The sequence below is a fragment of the Copadichromis virginalis genome, linkage group LG19 (genome assembly GCF_057382275.1).
Source record: "Copadichromis virginalis isolate Kocher_CV1m ecotype Utaka linkage group LG19, C_Virginalis_male_GT1.1, whole genome shotgun sequence".
Classification (NCBI taxonomy): Eukaryota; Metazoa; Chordata; class Actinopteri; order Cichliformes; family Cichlidae; genus Copadichromis; species Copadichromis virginalis.
The window spans coordinates 14,657,163-14,678,345 of NC_140636.1; the positions used below are offsets into that span (position 1 = coordinate 14,657,163).

The window sequence follows — 21,183 nt, forward strand, 5'->3', positions numbered from 1 at the left end:
CTAAGGTCTTTTTTTTACTCCTCAGCCTTTCAGGACATTCTTAGGATCCATAGGGACGCTCAGTTTAAACAGCTTGGATCTCGTATCTGTATGAGTGGCTGCCTAATATGGCCATGTCTGGTATCTCAAGCCCCTCCCACCTGCTCTTTATATCTTCTATAGCCAATCAGAGGAAAGTTGGCTAACAGCCACACGAGAGTAAAAATAGAGAAGCAATATCTAACTCCTAAGAAACAACGGTTGCCCAGCATGTTGCAAGTAGCTTTGGTGACCAAATGGTTACCCAGAGGCTGAGTGAGCAGTGCCATGAGGCTTTGTTCACACAGCGATCGTCTCCACACAGATGTTGCCCAGTTTGGACCTTCTGCAGTCACTCTGAAGGTTTTCACATCATTTCCATCTAATTTATAAACGGGCAGATTCAAATATACTCACAACTCATTTGTGACGAGTCTCTTTGCCAAAGAGCACTCAAGCCAACTGGTCGCTAACTGGTTTCTTCTGGTTTCCTGTTTAACAGCGAGGTTGTAGAACCTCTGTGTCACGTTTCTATAAATAAAGAGACTGGTATAGGACCAGCATGCACTGGGGGGGGGGGGGGTGATCTTGTTATTGCCAAACTGGATGAATAAACCATAAAAACGCAACTTTTAAGTTTGGACAGTGGACTTCTTTTGCCTGCGTACAAAATATGATCTCAGTGCAGCAGGGGCTTGTTGACTTTTAATTGTGGGATGTTTGGTTTGTCAAACAAAAGAAATTGTCACTACAGATAGTATGAAGGTAAAAATGCGCCATTGTTTCTCACGTTGTCCCCTGCAGACGTGAGGATTTATTTGACCCCTCCCACCTGCCCGACTCTTTCCATCGCTCCTCATCTGATCCCGGTCTTCATTACAAAGTCGCCCACATGAGGAGGACGTGCAAGCGAAGAGCAGAGGAGTGGTTCCTGTTATGCTTGATAATAGCATGCAGGCGCCGGTCTGCAGCTGTCAAACTGAAAGCTGATGTGTAAAAGGCTTTGAAAGCTTTTTTTCACGCCACACAAACATTGTGTTTTCCTGGACTCGTGTCACATGTCAGGATGTAAACAACAGTCTGCTGCACTCTTCACAGCTCAGCCTCTGCTGTCACGAGCTGCTCGTTCTTCAGCTGAGAGCTTATTTCTGAATCCAAACATCACCGGTGTGCTTTAGTTTTATTGCTAACATGCTAACATGTCTGTGACCAGGCTGGATCATGAAGTCTCATCTTTTTATTTTCTGATTCGTATAGTTGCCTCCTTTGGTCACTGTTAGAGTCAGAGACACTAAATCAGTCTTCCTCAGTAGGAACCACTTCAGACTTCAACTCTGTGCTGGTTTGGCCCAGGCTGTGTTTACCTCATCTAACCAGTGGTGATATCACAATGGCGACATCCATCTTTGACATACAGTCTGTCAAAGGTTCTTCTTGCCTGTGATTTGTCCATTAGATCTGATTCCACATTCATGTTTCCCTGTGGGTCCAAAGCTGCAGCTCTGAAGTGCTGGAGATCGATGTCACTCCATCATCGCACCAGTTTCCCAGCAGGACGCTCGCTTCACCCGACAGCTCTGAGGGGGAAGTGAAACGAAAAGCTGATGTTGTTCTCATGCGAAGGCCATATCACTGAGAACACTTCCCATTAAGATGTCATCATCTGCTCCAAGACTTCACAGCATAACCTGAAATGTTTTCCTCTGTTAGTCCAGACTGAAATATCCCAACGTGTGTCGTCTTCATGAGTTTCAGAGACTGCAAGAAATCCTAACGGGTAGCACAGACACTTTCTGCATTATCAACATCCTTTATTTAATGCAGATTTTCAACATGTTTACAAGAGTACGACTGGAAATGGAAAAAACAAAAACAATCCTCACTTCAGCCACTGCAGTGTTAACACACTGTAAACGTGTTATTCACACTGTGACAAACTACAACAGAAACGAGGTGAGTGAGAGGAAAAGCTGACTTTTATGCAGAGTAAGCAGTGAAGATGTGAACAGAGTGCGTGGGCCTGCGAGGATGAAGAAGCCAGTCTCAAAATAATGCTGCGCGTTTCCTTTACCGTTTGAAACTGCTGCTGCTTTCTGCAGGTTTCCTCTTCCTCTGCAAAGATGTTCTGAAACATAACGGCCCCTAACTCCTGCTGTTCACCTGATGCTGGTGGATTTAAAAAAATTTTTAAAAAGATGATAAACTTGTCTTGAAGCTCGTGTTTCAGCTGGTATCTGTGTCTGTGTGATGAAGCCCTGCAGTCTATGGATGCAGCCGGGTATCCAAGCTAGCTGAGGACTCAACTGCCCATAAACATCCAACACAGCATGAGCCAAACTATCAGTGCTTCAAAATGCAGAGGTTATACACCGACTGGAGATGTCAGGGTAACTAGCTCCATCTTTTACATACAGTCTATGGTTTAACCAGTGTTAATGCATCCCAACTCGCTGTCACTCAGCTGGTGTGTGCATACTGGGTTGAGCCCTGAGTTCTGTTATTTACCTGAAGGAGTCCTTAAAGCAAATGTGTGATGCACACATTAAGGTTTTGTGATTGTGTGAAAGAGAGGAAATGAAATGAGGATGTGTGAGAGGATGCATTTGCATGCATTAATGCTTAAACCTCTGGGAATCTGAGATCACTGTAGTAAGTCCCTGTAGTACAACAGGAATACTACAAACAATAAATGTTTCATCTCGAGCGGTGAAATCAATTAAAATCATACATGTTGGTTTCTGTTGTCTTTCTACCTTATCTTCCATTTTTCTACAGGATGTGGTGATGGGCTCAAATGAGCCTCCTTGTCATGGTGCTGCATGCCCAGTTGTTTCCAAGAGTACAGTATGTTTTTAATGATATGGTTCTACACATCATAAAATTATTAAAATCATCGTTCTGCCTCTGCTGAAGTGTGACGGAGGCGCCGTTTCTGTTCCTCAGTTTGAAGGAATCTGCATGCTCTTAACTAATGAGGCATGAGCTTAAAACCGCACATAACAGTCAATACGATCCTTTAAGGTGATAAACATTACACCGAGCCTAGCTTCCTTTGCGCTGTTGCTTTGCACTGTTGCACTGAGCAAATGGGGTTAAAATATGCTGAAGACGACTGAAAACGTCAATGAACATGCAAGACCAGAGCTCTGCTCTCTGCATTTAACCCTCCTCAGGTACAACGAGCGGAGGGCGGCTCCACAGAAGAACAAAGACTATATAAAAGACAAGAAAACATCATCACCCACTGGTTTCTGGGTTTTCATTTTAAACCTCCAACAACTGTGACCACGTTTGGATGGAGCGCTAAGTTATCTTTACTCCGAAACTGGAGTATAGTTAAGCAAACAGCATGCATAATAATAATAATAATAATAATAATAATAATAATCATTATCATTATCATTATCATTATTATTATTATTATGACACCTCATAAAAAAGCTTCCAACAGCACAAACAGTCCAGAGGTCCACTTCAGGTCAAGCCTAGCAGACAGCTAGCAACTACAGCTGCCTGTGTCACCAACCACCATCAGACAAAGAAGCCACGCCCCCAATAATGCAAACTTTAAGCTTCAATATAATTTAAAAAAGGTGAGTTATGAGTCATTCTCCACCTATACAGTTGTTATGAAGGGGGAATTTTTATAGAGACCAAAACCTGGTTTTATAGCAAGATTTCAATCGATTGTGGGGAAATAAAGTTAATCAGAGAGATCCAAGGGAAAAAAAACAACTAAGAAAAACAGGATTTACCAACCAGACACTGACAGAGTACAGATACTTTTAATGCACCGCCATCAGGTCAAGAGCAGGATGTAAGTCAGGGGAAGAGGAAACCAGCACGAGTCTCAAACATACACACAGTATTATTTCACTGAAGGTTACGTCATCCTCACAGTCACACACACACTCACGTCTTCATCACTTAGCATGCACGGATGTCATCTTCTTCTCACTCAGCCTGTTTGTGTTGTCATTTGGCACTTTATCCACCGCAGCCAAGTGTGAAGAGCATGTGTACAGTATCGGCACAGACACGAATGTGGAATTAGATTTATGAGATAAAACTGGTTCAGAGTGCACGAAGCATGAAATAAGCAGGGCCTTCAAAACTCACTTGTTTTGTTACATTCAGCTGCTTATTAACACAAACGTCAAAACAGCCAATCACATGGCAGCATTCAGGCAAGGGGATATGGCAAAGAAGCCTTGCTGAAGGTCAAACAGAGCATCAGAATGAGGAACAAAGGGATCTGCTGGGATGTTTAGGCACCACGACCTCTGAAGTTCACAGAGTGAGACACTGCATGAGCAGCAGTTCTCCGTTGATGCCAGAGGTCAGAGGTCAGAATGACAGACTACTCTGAGTTGACAGGAAGGCAACAAGCTCAAATATCTACTCGGTATAACCACGGCCACAACAGGTGGAACCTTGGAGCAGATGGGTTGCAGCAGCAGAAGACCACACCAGGTGCTCCTCCTGTCGGCTAAGACCAGGAGCCCGAGGCAGATGGTTTAAAAGAGAAGTGAAAGAAGCCATCACCCAAAACTTGGCTGATTGGGACACACACCCGTTTTCACACCTTGGCTTTGTGATTAAGTAGAAGATCAACGGGGGTCCAAATCTGGGACTCTTCACTATTTGAAACTGAAAAAAGCATAGAAAAAATAACATTTAAAAAATAAAAACCCCAAAACAGACAATTACAGATACATCCTGCTCGTGTGCACGTTATAAATAAGTGAGGGGAAGAGGAGACCAGCACGAGTCTCAAACATACACAGTATTATTTCACTGGAGGTTACGTCATCCTCACAGGCACACACACACTCATCTCTTCATCACTTAGCATGCACGGATGTCATCCTCTCACTCAGCCTGTTTGTGTGTCGTTCGGCACTTTACTCACCGCAGCCAAGTGTGAAGAGCATGTGTACAGTATCGGCACTGCATACACTAAACTGAGGATTGGTTTCCATTTCCAGTCCGGCCCGCATTCAAAAAGGTCGCTGTGTCTGTGCACATGTTATTTTTTGGAAGTCACTGAGAGTCTCAAAGCATGATGAGATACTTGAGTCTGCACTAACAGAGCAAACCACTGCACTCTTCAGCCTTCACATGAGAACAACAGCAGCTTTTCCGAGCTCAGAGCTTCCAGGTGAAACCACAGCTATGGTGGAGGGACCTCCGTATCCAGCATGTCAGAGCTGTTATTGATGAGCAGCAGAGTCTGAGCTCGTGTTTTAGACCCAGACATGAATGTGGGATTAGATCTAACAGATACAATTGGTTCCGAGTGCACGAAACATGAAGCAACCAAGGCCTTCAAAGCCCATTCAGCCGCCCATCCTCACACAGGGGCGTCCTTTGAAGGCGGCAGGTGGAGGAGGAAGGGCATCAGTTCTTCACTCAGTCTCGGTCAATTACTTCTATTTGTCTTGACCTCACAGCCCTTTGTGTTCACAACATTGAGTCAGAGGGGTGATGTGGTTTCTGCTCGTCAACGGAAGGGAGAATTTTTCACGTGTTTCAGATTTTTTCAAACTTGTTTTCCCATCAAAGCAAACGAAAGTAGTTTATTTTTCATCTTATTTTCAATGGTGGAGGTTTTCTTCAACCAGCCCGTCTTCAAAAAGTAGTGACGTCACGGGTTCCATTCAGCCGCTTGGATCAGCCAATTAAAAAAGAAAAAGAAACGTAAGCATGTGTGACGGTGCATGCAGAAGTAGCGCAAAGAAATCCATGAAATTACAGCACAGAGGATTTAAAGACGTGGGGGGGGTTGTTTCCTATTTATTCTTTTTAAATAAAAACATCCATGAATTGTAGCTTTTAAGGCAACGTCCGTTACAAGCTGATAACGTGCATGCAGAACTTCCGACAGAAACTCCGTTTAATGCTCATGTTTAACCTGTAAAAACAGGATTACACGTTTACCTTCACCTGGAACCAAATTTAGAGTCTGATACACCCCCGCACCTGATCCAGATGTGATGTTCTGCTCTTGGCTCACGTTTGAGGCTTCTGCACATTTTTCCTCTTATACGTCATGAAATCCAGGAAATTACACAAAAACAAACAAAACCCCACCACAAATAAAACACTGGACTATATATTTTTTACAATTTAAAGTTTAATTTCACAGCATTCACATGTCAAACATCAGATTTGCATCATTCTGAAAGTACAGAACTCATTTACATACAGTCGTTGTCAGACACATGAATACACATGTTTTCCACAGGGTTCAATATTTCTGAATTATCATCGAGCATGTTCCGTTACTGGCGGGAGGATTGGTTGCGTTTCAGAGTTGATGAAGAGCAGGATGCGGAAAGGAGCAGGGCGCGCCCCGGGCCCCGTCGCGCCCCGGGCCGCGTCGCGCTCGTTTCGCCCGCTCAACAGTAAATAGTTAAGCTCCCTACTTTATGTGATTTCCTTTTTCTGCCTTTTATTAAACACTAACGTTGTGTCCCCTGCCGGCTTCCGAATGTCCAGCGCGGATCAGATCATCCGGACCAGCCGTGCAGGAGAACCGTGGACAGAAGCAGCGGAGCGACGAGCAGCGCGAAGGCGGCGGGACTCCCGCTGGCGCTCGACGGTGCGGCTGTAGTCGAGTTCTGGGTGTTGGTGCCTCCGGTTCCGCTTTTACCTTGTGCCTCGGCCACCTGCAAAACATGAGATAACCACATGAGTTTAACGAATAGACACTGCACCAGGACACAGGAGTCACTCTCATCATCACCAGCTCAAATTGAATTATTCACGCACTTCACTCCAGGCTCCCCCCCTTCAGGTTTTGAATCAAAGTCTGTCAGAGAATCTTTCGTCTCCATTTCTGCCAAACACTGAACTAAATTCTGAGCTGAAGCTGCAGACAGCTGCTGCTCTGGCAGTTGTGCATTTAATTATGCGCAAACAAGCTGCGTTACGCACGGCAGTTTGCGCCTCTTCTGTGAGGGAAAATGTGTAAAAAGATGCTTTAAACACGGGCTGAACTGACCTGGGAGGTGAGATTGAGAGCCAGCAGCAGGACTGCGACGAAAACGATGCTTAGCTTCTTCATGCTGATGTGATGGGAAACTGCTGCGCTCGGTGGAGGAAAGGCAATTGAAACAGGAGGCGCGCAGTCGCACCTTTTATAGCCCCCACCCAACCGACACAGAAACCGCCTTCATCATGCTGCTTTCAGGCGCTTTCAGGCGGAGATAGAGCTGCTCAAGGAGCAGAAGACAGCATAATATAATGCTATATAATGTTTAATTAAAACAGTATTTTAAGCACCCTGGGATCGTCTTTCACACCAAATCCCCCGAATAACTCAAGACAATTATGCAATGGTTCTCAGTTGTTTTTTGCTTTTCCCCGCCATTATAACTACATGTTTGTTCCGTGTGTTCTTTTGTTTGTTTGTCAAACAGCTTATTCTGCATTGTGAGCATCATCGTCTGTAGCCTGCTCCTGTTAGGTGACGGCTGTGTGCAAACAGGAATAGGACCCAAGGTGCAGACTCCGGAGACAGACGTGAACTCAAAAAGGCTTTAATGCTGAACGCAACATGACATAACTAGAAAAACTCAAAATAAACTTACACCGGCGGACAGGCAAAACACACAGCAAAATAAACACGGACACAGAGAAACACAGGGCTTAAATACACAGAGGGAGCAATCAGGGAATGAGTAACAGGAGGGAAACACAGCTGGGACAAATCAGAACTGACGAGACCAAAGAAGCGTAAACTGAACACACTGAGAAAAGACACAGACCTTCAAAGTAAAACAGGAAACACATAACACAGACTGAACAAAGACACAGCCTCACATGTAGGCACTACAGAGGGAACAGAGACGTGGGACCAGGGCAGACACAAACACTGAGTGGACACGGGGATATAGGAACTAAGGATACACATAGACGCGAACTAGACAAGGGGATGCAGGTGATAGGGGAGACAGGGCAACTAAAGAAGACAGAGACATAAACCATGAGACAGAACTCAAAGAAACCAAAAAACTAGAAAATATAAATAATATCATACACTCAAAAACCCTGGGTCAACGACCCAGGCATCCTAACAGCTCCATTGTAAAGCGCTTTGAGTGCTCAGATGAGTAGAAAAGCGCTGTATAAGAACCAGTCTATTTACCATTATACACTGGTAAAAAAAATAATAATAATAATAATTAAAGTAGCGTTCAAAGTTCATCAGATTTCAGTGGGGTATAAATCATGCTGAATACCTGCACTGATGTGCACTGGGTCATGTGTCAGGAGTGAAAGGATGCCAAGAAATTAAAGTAGCCTGCAGAGGGCACATACCTACAGACACCTGAAAATCAGAGTGAAAACACACGGAGGGACAATGTCAGTGGCCTCCGTCTGTAAAATCATTCCCGACTCGGAGGTTGTCTCACTTTTAGCCCTCTGGTGCACTTGTTGTTAATTTCATTAGCACCAAAGCAGCTTAAACTGATTAGCATCCTCCTCTGCTACTTGACAGCCCAGATCTATATCCTAGAAGTTTAACTTGATGCTCTGATCGGAAAATGCTTCTTTAATTTGATTGTATTACCCTTTAATAAGCAGGGATATAGGTTTTGAATTTTTCCTTTAATTTGTCATCTAAGGCTTCGATTTAACTAACGATAGATAAATGACGACCTCTAGTGGTCAGTCGCTGTCATTGCCGCTTCAGATTCTCCTACGACCCAGCGGGACTGTGTGCGTTTAAAGCTGGAGGGTGCTGAGGTGTCTCCGTGTATCACAGGGACCGCTCAGACCCAATGGTTTGGAGGTCAAGTTAGAGAGAAAAGGTCAAGATGGTTGGTATCATCATCATCATCATCATCACCATGGTTGAAAACCAGGAAGCTGACAGTCCAGTTTCCAAACATGTCAGAGTACTGGCTTCTGAAGTGTGTGAGCCGCCTGGAAGCATTTTAAACACTTTGATTTCTAGTTGTTATTACTAATAATTACTGGTAGTAGCCATTGTAGTATTATCCAGTTAAAATAAAGGTTACATAAATAACCTTTATTGTTATAATAGAAAAAAAAACGCATCTTTACGTTTAAATAAGGAAATACAGTCTTAGAGTATGTCTGATAGAGCCTTGTGGAACTCCAGATGCAGAAATTTAACTGAGAAATTCCTTTAAAAATCACATTTACACCAACTTAAAGCCAAACTCAACTCTTGCACAATATGACAGAAAGTGTCCTGTAGGTTTCACACTACATTTATTCTTTTACAAATGTCTTCAAGAGTTCAGCTAAGCACAGATCTCCACTTGTTTTCTACAACGCAGGGAAACAATATTCCACATTTTTATCCAGTCGCTCAGATTTATTTTGCACAAACATGTAAACCCGGTTGCTAATCTACTAATCAACACACTGAACATATTGTGTCATTTCCAGCAGACTGAGCTGTCATGTATTAGTGAACTTCATCAAAATTTCACAACCGAAAATTAAGAAACTTTGGCCACAAACATCTGAATGTACAGAAACACAAAAGCTTCAAAGAACCATTTTAAACAAGTACAGGAAGTACATTTTATTTAAACTCTCAAGTCTGTATCTGCACAGAGCCTTCGACATGCATGTTTGTACATTACAACCTTTTTTGTAAAAGAAATAACCAGAATAAATAAACGAATTAAACTTGTCATGTTTTTCTAAACTGGTTAAATAATTTAGTAGTAATGGGTACGCCTGAGTATTTAGAGCAGTACAAACAAACGTTTGCTCGTGCCTGACTAGCAGCAAGCTCAGTCTAAAACAATCCACACTGTGTACTTTAGAGTTTTTGTTTAAAATGTCTGAACCGTCTCAGGTTCCAGTTTTTACAGGATGTAGTGACAGGCTGAACATGTTGCATCAGTGCAGCATGTTTAAAAAGGGAACTTTATGATCGTATAGACAACAAATTACTCATCATGGCTGAGGTGCTGCTTCTCTTTTTGTTCTTATTCTTGGTGAAATCTCTACATCATCTACTGTACAGCGTCGATATAATCCTTTATAACGTCGACTGAGCCGAGTCAGGCATCCTGCAAACCACCAGATTGCTAATTTTGCTGGCTAACCCCGTTTCTTCTTCAGAGCCATCACCATATATAAGGTCAAATACGAGTCCTGACAGTGCTGACCCTGTAACAGCTGGGATGGGCGCCAGCAACGCTGAATTAGACAAGGAAGGAAACGAATGGATGGAATTCCGAGTTTTTCGTGTAATCTAGTGGTAGGACACACCTGAGGGAAGAATCATGACACAGAGTGCATACTGTGTTCCCACTGCACCCCTTAGTGTCACCACTGTGGATCCTCTGCCATCATCTCATTGGATGCTCAGCATCAGAGATGATAGATAATCAGGTTGGCACAGTTTTTGGGTTATGTCTTTGTTGTACTGCAGCATGTTGAACAATAATTAAAAGCTACACTTTCACTGAGTGTAGGCCCTCCAGACCGGCCCATCACTCCAAAGTGGGTCGACCCACCGGGAAAACCCCCAGTATGTCAGATTGCATCTTCCTCTGCACAGTTTCCACTGGTGACCAACACCAGGTCTCTTTAACCCCGACTGATCCAGCACGGAGATGTTATTATTGATGATCCACGTTTGATGTGAATGCCCGACTGCCTCAGTTAAGGTCAGAGGTCATGATTCAACTGTTAAAAAAAAATAAAAAAGACTGTGGGAGAGTCCAAGAAAACCACTGCTGACCAAAAAGATCACAAAAGCTCATCTCACATCTGCTAACAAACATCTGGATGATACCCGAGACTTCAGTGAAATATTCTGTGGACTGATAGCAGAGGCTGAACCATTTCCTGTTAGATTTGCGTCAGACTCACAGCGTTTCATAAAGGGAACATCCCAGCAGCAGGCAGACACTGTGGTGGTTTGGGATGCAGTGTGACTGAGGGAATTGTGCTCTCCACCAGGAAACCCTGAAGGAGGATGTCTGCCCATCAGCTCAGTCATTGTCCTGGTGTATATTCATTTCACACAGCACTGGCAGGTTTGGACAACTTTGTTTTAACAAAGAAAATCTGCATTAAAACAAAAACACCACGTTGTATTCACTGACTTTCTCCAACACTGTACATCATGCGGGTTTATTAGCAGGACTGATTTCTGAATGTTACGATACTGACTTTACCCACAGCCTCACAGTAACATCCTCGTACCCTTATCATCATATCTCCAGGTTTTTGAGGGAAATGCAACCTCAGATAAACACCATTTACAAAATGCAGACGCACCATCTGAAACACTGAGTCTGCACCATCATCAGCTCAGAAAACCACTTTCAGCAGCAATAGCTTGAAGTACTGGTTTTCTGTGTTAATTTATAAGGCTCGCACATCATTCTGGAGGAAATTTTACTTCTGCTTTACATCATCGCTTCAGTCGAGGTCGGTGGTTTGGGCTAGTGCAACCCAGGCTTCAGCTGCCGCCAACACTTTAGTACACAGGAGCTCACGGCCCGCACCACTGCAAGGTGCCCACATCATCAGCTGTGCTGAGTTTGGTTTTTCTTGAAACACGCGCTCTGCATTACGGGCAAACGCCTCCACTGTGTGTGAAAGGACAGATTTCTTTCTCTTCTCAGTTTTTACAGAGAAGAGAAAGACTTTTTTTTAGAGAGAGGGGAAGTGCTGATTGGGCCGTATCATTAGCAAATTATCTTAAAAGTCTTTCTTTGGCTCGTGACTTCGTTTACTTCATCTTGGGTTTGATTATTTATTTTAATTAACTGCTAAACTAACTGTTGGTTATGTTACTTACCAGATGATTTTTTGAATATTTATTTCCCCCCATTGTATTGAACCGGTGTGATCAGCTACCATTTAAGTTTCCTTTATTTCCTGTGTGTTAGGCTGCTGTTATTCTGTCGAGCAGTCAGTTTGGAGGCTTGAGTTCAGGGGCTGCTGTTGTTAGTTTACTTTGGATATTTCTACATTTTGGGGTAAATAAAACCCACTTTTTCCCTAATCACCACTAACTCACACTCACACGGACCTTGAGGTGAATTTCCTGGGAGTTTTGAGAAAACTGTGAGCCTCTTGAACGTCTTCCACTCATGGATAATCTCTCACTGCAGAATGATGATCTTTGTTCTTATGAACAGACTGAGTGTTGGTCTCTAACATCACTACTGACGTTGTGTCAACACACCTAAATGTTGCAGATCTGCTAACTGGTCTGACAGAGGTGCTCACACCTGATGAGGATCAGTTAAGTGTGTGTTTGATTAGCAGCACCTGGCTCATAGTTACTCTCATAATGAAGCAGCAAGGCTGGACTTTGGCTTCATGTTTGTGAAATAATGGTGACACATCATGTAATATATTGTTCATTTGAAGCTGTATTTACTTAACTGATCAAACCTTTAAACCACCACATATTAAATAATCAGCATCGTCACATTTATCAAACTTCTCATACTGTTTTCAGCGCTGTGACTGAAACCTGCTTTATTTTTTCAGTTCATCCTCATTGGGTCTTACTTTCACCTGTGATCTACACCTGTCCATTATTCCCCAGCCACACCCCTGCATCCTGTCACAGTGTACACACTCCGTGTAGCCTACTTTACTAGATAGTCTTCCTCAGTTTGTCAGTCTTTCCTACTGTTTCCAGTTTTCACTTCCTTTTCATCTGTTTGTGTTTGAGCTTGTTTACTGATTCTGACTTCAGCTCCTCGTATTTTCCCTCTTCTTCCTCTGCGTGTCTCCCTTTTGAGTTCTTTCCCTCCAAGTTATCACAGATTCACTTTGCAAATATTATTTCATCTCTTGGATCTCTGAGCTCATACTGAAAATATAATATAAAGAAAGTTGGTATAATTTTACATTCCGCTCCACTTTTAAAAGTGATCCGTGCTTTTAACACATCCAGGCCGAGTTACTGCAGTTTTGTGTCAGATGGGCCAAAACGCTCCTGGCGATGCGTCTACATGTTAGAATTCACTTCATAGTTTTCATACTGGTACTTTCAGCAAGTCTGCAAAGGTTAAACAAGCTGAACGTAAAAAAGCGATTCAGCTTTTGTGATGAGGTTCAAATTAAAAATAAAAGTTTTTTCAAGCGGGATGTTTGACCATCACACCTCTACTGTACAACCAACGGTTCTATGCAACAGAATAAATGCAAGCAGCTGCGTAAATGTGCATAATTACACATCTACAGCAGAGCAGGCTTTAAAATAGCTGCTTTTCGATTCTATCAGCCGCACGTTTATTTACAGTCACCCGAAACCAGATTAAGCTGAGCCTGATAATCCGCCTGTGCGGCTGACACGGACACCAAACCTGATTATCAGTGTTCTCAGTTACCTGCTCAACCTCTTCCAGCATCTATACTTCACATACCGTGACGCTCCACGGGGGAAAAAACAACAGCTCAGTCACGTGTTCCTACAATTTACAGTTTTATTCTTTTTATAAAATTCGAGAAATCTGGCCTAAAGTACAAAACTCGTTCGTGTACAATCACTTGAAACGGATTGTCTTCTTCACGGGTGCGTAAAGACAGCCAATCGGGGCGGCGCGCGCTCCTTTCAAAACATTTCCCATCAACACTGAAAACGATTTAACTTCAAAGAAAAAATACATTGAATCTGGAATAAAACTAAAGATGCGTCTCCAGTCCACGCGTGACGGCTGTGCCGTGTCCGCTCGCTCAGGCGTGAAACAGAAGAGCCGCGAGCAGCAGCGGGGACAGCAGCAGCGTGGAGAGGGCGGGACCTCCGCAGCCACTCTTAGTGGGTTCACTGGTGGAGATGGAGGTGGAGCTGGTGGTGTTGGTGCTGGGGAGGGCGGTGCTGGCTGCCTCGGCCCTCTGAAACACACAAAAGCGAACTGCGATCACGGAGGGTCACGACAAACTCCTGATCCCGTGAAAACTTTAAACACCACGCGAGCGAAAATCTTCATTTTAATCATTTCATCAAAATTCCACAAAAACAGAATTTCCCCTCACGTTTACTTCTACCCTCAAATCTGGTGTAAGGAATCTTCCACTCGGGATTCTTTGCGCTCCCACGATAAATGTTACTCATTCCACATTTTAACACTGACGTTGTTTTTTACTCATCAGGCCCGGGGGCACGAAAAACCCGCCGGTCTTTATTTCTGCCCAACGTTATTTCCACAGCTCTAAACTCGGAGTTTGTGGAAGTTTGGAGTTTCTCCTTCAGTCTCGGATGCTCCTCAACATAAGCCTTAAAGCTCCTTATGTCCGCATTTAATTAGGCGCAAACAAACTGCGTTTCCGCCGCATCTTTAAAAGAAAAGGTGCTGAAAGATTTAGTTTTTATTAAAAAGATGCAATGGTGAAACTGACCTGAGAGCTGAGACGGAGAGCCAGCAGCAGAACTGCGAGGGAAACGATGCTCAGCGTCTTCATGCTGGAGGTGATGGAGGCTCGTTTTCTCTGTCGGGTGGAGGAACAGTGAATGAACGGGAGGCGCAGGTCGGGCTTTTATAGGCTTTGAATTTACCGCTGATGTATATATGGTGACATCTAGCGGCCGCTCGCTGACTCACAGACGCTGCTCTGGAGTGTGTGTGTGTGTGTGTGTGTGTGTGTGTGTGTGTGTGTGTGTGTGTGTGTGTGTGTGTGTCTCTTTAACTCCATTCCAGCCACATGACTAGATGAGCACCGCACTATTCTCATTGTCATTGGCCTGTCAGTCAAAGCTGGAAAGGAATGACTTCTATTGACTTTATATTGATCATGTGTCATTGTTCTATTGAGGAAACGTTATTTTGACATCATTAACATGTCATCAGCTAAACAGCTGTAAAGACTGTGAACACACTGATTTCTGCTGGATGTTTTGGTGCACGACTCTGTGGGGACGTGTTTGCTGGGCAGCGAGCAGGAAACCCGTCCTCCAGCCTGCTGATTTAACCTCACAGTGCAACGGCCAGCTGGAGGTTACCTCATCAATGTGGATTGTTTACCTGCAAGCCAGTAAGACTCCCGTTACTAAAAAAAAGTCGCCTGCAAGTCCCCAGCTTGTACACAATAACCTGCAGAAAGTGTTTTGTGAGATAAGGTGGGCCGTGCATACCTGCAGGCCGTGTCGACAGGAGTCCGAACTGTTAGAAGTGATTCAGGCTTTTAACTGGCTGAGAAGAATCGAGGTGGCTGGCGGGACATGTTTGTACCAAATTTCAGTCCATTGTGCAGAAATAAAGAAACCTCAGAGGTCATATAGAAGAAACACTAACAGGCTACTCAGCTCTGCATCATATTTAGAAAATTACAGAGTGAATTATGGAGGTTTTTAATGCAGCACCATCAGGTGAACAGCGTGAGAGAAAGAGGAAACTAGCACCCGTCTCAAACAGTAAAGGAAATACGCAGTTTTATTTTGAGGAAGATTACATCATCCTCACAGACCCACACACCTCGCTCACGTCTTCATCACTTTGCATAAACGTCCTCTTCTCACTCGGCCCGTTTCTGTTGTAGTTTATCTCTAACCAACATGTTTCCAATGTTAACAGGTCTGATGTGTAAGTCTGAATAAACTAAAGGTTGTTAATAATTCAGAAAGTATCTGTGCAGGGAGGGATCTCTGCCTCCAGCATGCCTGTGGAGCTATGAGCTGTTATTGATGAGCAGAGTGAGCTGGTGTGACTCACAGGGAGACTAGCAAACAGAGGCTGGATCCTTTGATTTTGGACAGTAGAGTCAGACTTCGGTGTAAACATGCGAGCACCAATCCATCCTGCTTTATACCAGCAGCACATGTTTGTCAAGGTGTGGGTAGATTTTCTTTAGACACTTCAGGCCCCTCAGAAAAAAAAACTGAGCCACGGTGCGTCCTGCTGGTAAAAGTGCACCTTCTAGAATACACTGTATATAAGATGGACACAGTCACGTCTCAGTCCCGAAGCAGTTTTACATTTATGTTAGCTGTAAATTTGAGTTCCAAATTAAAACCTTTCTGCATGTACGCACAGAAACTTCTGAATCTGGAGGCTTAGACCTAAGTTCACCACATGTGAGGCAGCAGGTGTGCCCTGTGTTGACTAGCATTACCACAGGAAGCTCAGATTTTCTCGTCAGGGTTAGGGTGCCAATTTAAAATAGCTGAAACCAGATTAAGAGGCTGAAGGAGCCTGATAATCAGACCTGGTGTGACTGAGCCACAGCGGGTCAGACCATCGGGGCTCTGAACTCACTCATGCAGCTTCACTTTTCCCGCACAGGAAGGAAACAGTCACGTGGTCTTAGATTTTAAGTTTTATTCAGTTGACATCAAAGCACAGCCTTTCAGTCCCAAATGTTTTACAGCATTTAGACAAACTTCATAGTCAGTGACACCGGAAACAGGAGCACCTCCATGACTCACTCCTGTTCTCAGAGTTCAGGAGGAAACAGCTTTTTATTAAACCTCCTTTCCAAGTTTCCACGGAGTCCAGGCCGATCCGGATCCAGTCATCCGGACCAGCTGTGGAGGAGAGCCAACAGAGCCAGCAGCGGAGTGCAGGCGGCGGGTCCCCGGGAGCCGGTCCCTGTCGGAGGCCTGCTTCTTGGAGAAGTCGCAGTCTTCACAGTGGAAAGTGTGGACGCCGTGGCAGAGACTGCCTTCACCGTGGAGGACTTTACTGTGGACGCCGCGGTCATAGTGGACAACGTAGATGCGTTGAGCGTGGAGGACTTGACCGTGGACGCCGTGGAATGGCTGACCGTGGAGGACTTGATCGTGGACGGGCTGACCGTGGAGGACTTGATCGTGGACGGGCTGACCGTGGAGGACTTGATCGTGGACGGGCTGACCGTGGAGGACTTGATCGTGGACGGGCTGACCGTGGAGGACTTGATCGTGGACTTGATCATGGACGCCGTGGACGGGCTGACCGTGGAGGACTTGATCGTGGACGACTTGATCGTGGACGCTGGGGACGCCGTGGACACGTGCCCCCGGGCCATCTGCAACACAAGAGACGCCATGAAGCTGAGGAAGTGCGGCTGCACACCGTGGGGAGGCTGAGAGGCCCTTAGAGTTACCTCCACCTTTGATCAGGTGTTTAAATTTAACGTTTGACAAAAAGTTTGTCCCGCAGCCTCTCCTGCCCCTCCACGCGACATTTAAAGCTTCTTAACGTAATGCAACTCCTCAGCACGAACACGACACTCACGACACTTGGACAAAAACGTAACTCACCTGTGAGCTGAGCTGGAGAATCAGCAGCAGCGATGCGAGGACGACCACACGCAGCGTCTTCATGTCGGCTGTGCTCTGCTGGGGGGAGGAAAGGTGATTGATCACAGAGGCGCACAGCCCACCTTTTATAGCCCCCACGCCTCGACACACCCCTATCTGCTGCGTTCACGGGATGTCGCAGATGTCGCTTCTCAAGTCAACCGTGATCATGTTTAACACCTAATGTTGTTTTTATTTGTAAACACATATTTAACCAATGATGATCCAGAACAACCAAACAAACCGAAAAGTACAACAAATTGTAAAAAAAAGTACATTTTTTGCAGTTATTTATTGCATGTGATGAAATTTATGTCTGCATGCTTCTATCTGTCTGAGTCGTTGGCTATGTCCCAATTCAGGGTCTGCACGCATGAAGTACGCGCACTACGCGTACTACGTACGGTGCGTACTATGAGTACGAGAAGTGCGGAAGTGAGAGGCTTGTAAAATGGGACGGTATACGCTTCGTCGCGCTGTTCAGGTTGCCTAGCAACCATGATACTAACCGCGAGACACGTTACATACAGCTTTGTTTGACAGAAATGAAGGAGAAAAATGTTTTGTTGGTCATTCATTTTTGTCATGACATCACTTTGATTAGTTGAGTATCTGAGGCTGAGACCACGGGACTGTAAAACATGATTGTTGGGCTTCATTTCTGTGCTGAACAGTCATTTAAGATTAGTTAGTAAATAATAATTAGTTAATGTTGTTCATGAGACTAAAGTCAACTCACTGTGGTAATGTAAATATAATATGGCCAATATTATAGTATTGTCAGATTATTATGATTGAGATATATATATATATATATATATATATATATATATATATATATATATATATATATATATATATATATATATATATATATATATATAAAACACCCAGCACGCCCCTGCGGGCGGTTTATCCTTCAAGCTCGGGTCCTCTACCAGAGGCCTGGGAGCTTGAGGGTCCTGCGCAGTATCTTAGCTGTTCCCAGGACTGCGCTCTTCTGGACAGAGATCTCCGATGTTGTTCCCGGGATCTGCTGGAGCCACTCGCCTAGCTTGGGAGTCACCGCACCTAGTGCTCCGATTACCACGGGGACCACCATTACCTTCACCCTCCACATCCTCTCGAGCTCTTCTCTGAGCCCTTGGTATTTCTCCAGCTTCTCGTGTTCCTTCTTCCTGATATTGCTGTCATTCGGAACCGCTACATCGATCACTACGGCCGTCTTCTTCTGTTTGTCTACCACCACTATGTCCGGTTGGTTAGCCACCACCATTTTGTCCGTCTGTATCTGGAAGTCCCACAGGATCTTAGCTCGGTCATTCTCCACCACCCTTGGGGGCATCTCCCATTTTGACCTCGGGACTTCCAGGTTATACTCGGCACAGATGTTCCTGTACACTATGCCGGCCACTTGGTTATGGCGTTCCATGTATGCCTTGCCTGCTAGCATCTTGCACCCTGCTGTTATGTGCTGGATTGTCTCTGGGGCATCTTTACACAGCCTGCACCTGGGGTCTTGCCTGGTGTGATAGACCCCAGCCTCTATGGATCTTGTACTCAGAGCTTGTTCTTGTGCTGCCATGATTAGTGCCTCTGTGCTGTCTTTCAGTCCAGCTTTGTCCAGCCACTGGTAGGATTTCTGGATATCAGCCACCTCCTCTATCTGCCGGTGGTACATACCGTGCAGGGGCCTGTCCTTCCATGATGGTTCCTCGTCTCCCTCCTCTTTCTTGGGTTTCTGCTGCCTGAGGTATTCACTGAGCACTCGGTCAGTTGGGGCCATCTTCCCAATGTATTCTTGGATGTTCCTTGTCTCATCCTGGACTGTGGTGCTGACACTCACCAGTCCCCGGCCCCCTTCCTTCCGCTTAGCGTACAGCCTCAGGGTGCTGGACTTGGGGTGAAACCCTCCATGCATGGTAAGGAGCTTTCTTGTCTTTATGTCAGTGGCTTCTATCTCCTCCTTTGGCCAGCCTATTACCCCAGCAGGGTACCTGATCACGGGCAGGGCGTATGTGTTGATGGCCCGGATCTTGTTCTTACCATTCAGCTGACTCCTCAGGACTTGCCTGACCCTCTGCAGGTACTTGGTGGTTGCAGCCTTTCTAGCGGCCTCTTCATGGTTCCCATTTGCCTGCGGGATCCCCAGGTACTTGTAACTGTCCTCTATGTCTGCAATGTTGCCTTCTGGTAGTTCAATCCCCTCAGTTCTGACTACCTTCCCTCTCTTTGTTACCATCCGACTACACTTCTCCAGTCCGAACGACATTCCAATGTCATTGCTGTATAGCCTGGTAGTGTGGATCAGTGAATCGATGTCTCGTTCACTCTTGGCATACAGCTTGATGTCATCCATGTACAGGAGGTGGCTGACAACTGCTCCGTTCCGTAGTCGGTATCCGTAGCCAGTCTTGTTAATGATCTCACTGAGGGGGTTCAGGCCTATGCAGAACAGCAGTGGGGACAGAGCATCTCCTTGGTAGATCCCGCACTTGATGGTAACTTGTGCTATGGGCTTGGAGTTGGCCTCTAGTGTTGTACGCCACATCCCCATTGAGTTCCTGATGAAGGCTCTTAGGGTCCCATTGATCTTGTACAATTCTAGGCATTCCAGTATCCAGCTGTGGGGCATTGAGTCATAGGCCTTCTTGTAATCAATCCAGGCAGTGCACAGGTTGGTCAGTCTGGTCTTGCAGTCTCGGCAGCAGTGATCAGTGAGATGCTTGGCTACAAGTTGAACAGATAGATATCTCACTATTTTATATATATATATATATATATATATATATATATATATACAGGGAGTGCAGAATTATTAGGCAAATGAGTATTTTGTCCACATCGTCCTCTTCATGCATGTTGTCTTACTCCAAGCTGTATAGGCTCGAAAGCCTACTACCAATTAAGCATATTAGGTGATGTGCATCTCTGTAATGAGAAGGGGTGTGGTCTAATGACATCAACACCCTATATCAGGTGTGCATAATTATTAGGCAACTTCCTTTCCTTTGGGTAACCGGGTTAAAAGAAGGACTTGACAGGCTCAGAAAAGTCAAAAATAGTGAGATATCTTGCAGAGGGATGCAGCAGTCTCAAAATTGCAAAGCTTCTGAAGCGTGATCATCGAACAATCAAGCGTTTCATTCAAAATAGTCAACAGGGTCGCAAGAAGCGTGTGGAAAAACCAAGGCGCCAAATAACTGCCCATGAACTGAGAAAAGTCAAGCGTGCAGCTGCCAAGATGCCACTTGCCACCAGTTTGGCCATATTTCAGAGCTGCAACATCACTGGAGTGCCCAAAAGCACAAGGTGTGCAATACTCAGAGACATGGCCAAGGTAAGAAAGGCTGAAAGACGACCACCACTGAACAAGACACACAAGCTGAAACGTCAAGACTGGGCCAAGAAATATCTCAAGACTGGTTTTTCTAAGGTTTTATGGACTGATGAAATGAGAGTGAGTCTTGATGGGCCAGATGGATGGGCCCGTGGCTGGATTGGTAATGGGCAGAGAGCTCCAGTCCGACTCAGACGCCAGCAAGGTGGAGGTGGAGTACTGGTTTGGGCTGGTATCATCAAAGATGAGCTTGTGGGGCCTTTTCGGGTTGAGGATGGAGTCAAGCTCAACTCCCAGTCCTACTGCCAGTTTCTGGAAGACACCTTCTTCAAGCAGTGGTACAGGAAGAAGTCTGCATCCTTCAAGAAAAACATGATTTTCATGCAGGACAATGCTCCATCACACGCGTCCAAGTACTCCACAGCGTGGCTGGCAAGAAAGGGTATAAAAGAAGAAAAACTAATGACATGGCCACCTTGTTCACCTGATCTGAACCCCATTGAGAACCTGTGGTCCATCATCAAATGTGAGATTTACAAGGAGGGAAAACAGTACACCTCTCTGAACAGTGTCTGGGAGGCTG

The 21,183-nt window shown here is 44.9% G+C and overlaps 1 protein-coding gene and 2 long non-coding RNA genes across 5 annotated transcripts in view; all 3 read right to left on the bottom strand.

Annotated features, from left to right (window-relative positions):
* Window positions 1-6,134: 6,134 nt before the first annotated feature.
* LOC146685783 (uncharacterized) lies at window positions 6,135-7,230 on the bottom strand. The gene is made up of 2 exons (XR_014916771.1): window positions 7,025-7,230; window positions 6,135-6,689 (listed from the first exon to the last, which is right to left on the bottom strand). It is a non-coding gene; the product is annotated as an uncharacterized LOC146685783 (long non-coding RNA).
* Window positions 7,231-13,455: 6,225 nt separating this feature from the next.
* LOC146685784 (uncharacterized) lies at window positions 13,456-14,477 on the bottom strand. Its single transcript, XR_014916949.1, has 2 exons — window positions 14,383-14,477; window positions 13,456-13,878 (listed from the first exon to the last, which is right to left on the bottom strand). It is a non-coding gene; the product is annotated as an uncharacterized LOC146685784 (long non-coding RNA).
* Window positions 14,478-16,459: 1,982 nt separating this feature from the next.
* Window positions 16,460-21,183, bottom strand: part of LOC146685785 (palmitoyltransferase ZDHHC14-like) — a 72,672-nt gene continuing 67,948 nt past the window's right edge. For all 3 annotated transcript variants that reach the window (XM_085441751.1, XM_085441753.1, XM_085441752.1), the window contains exons 10-11: window positions 17,222-17,296; window positions 16,460-16,986 (exon numbers count right to left, since the gene is read on the bottom strand). In XM_085441751.1, the coding sequence (XP_085297877.1) occupies window positions 16,492-16,986; window positions 17,222-17,296 (570 nt within the window). In that variant the 3' untranslated portion in view covers window positions 16,460-16,491. The remainder of the gene's footprint in view (window positions 16,987-17,221; window positions 17,297-21,183) is intronic.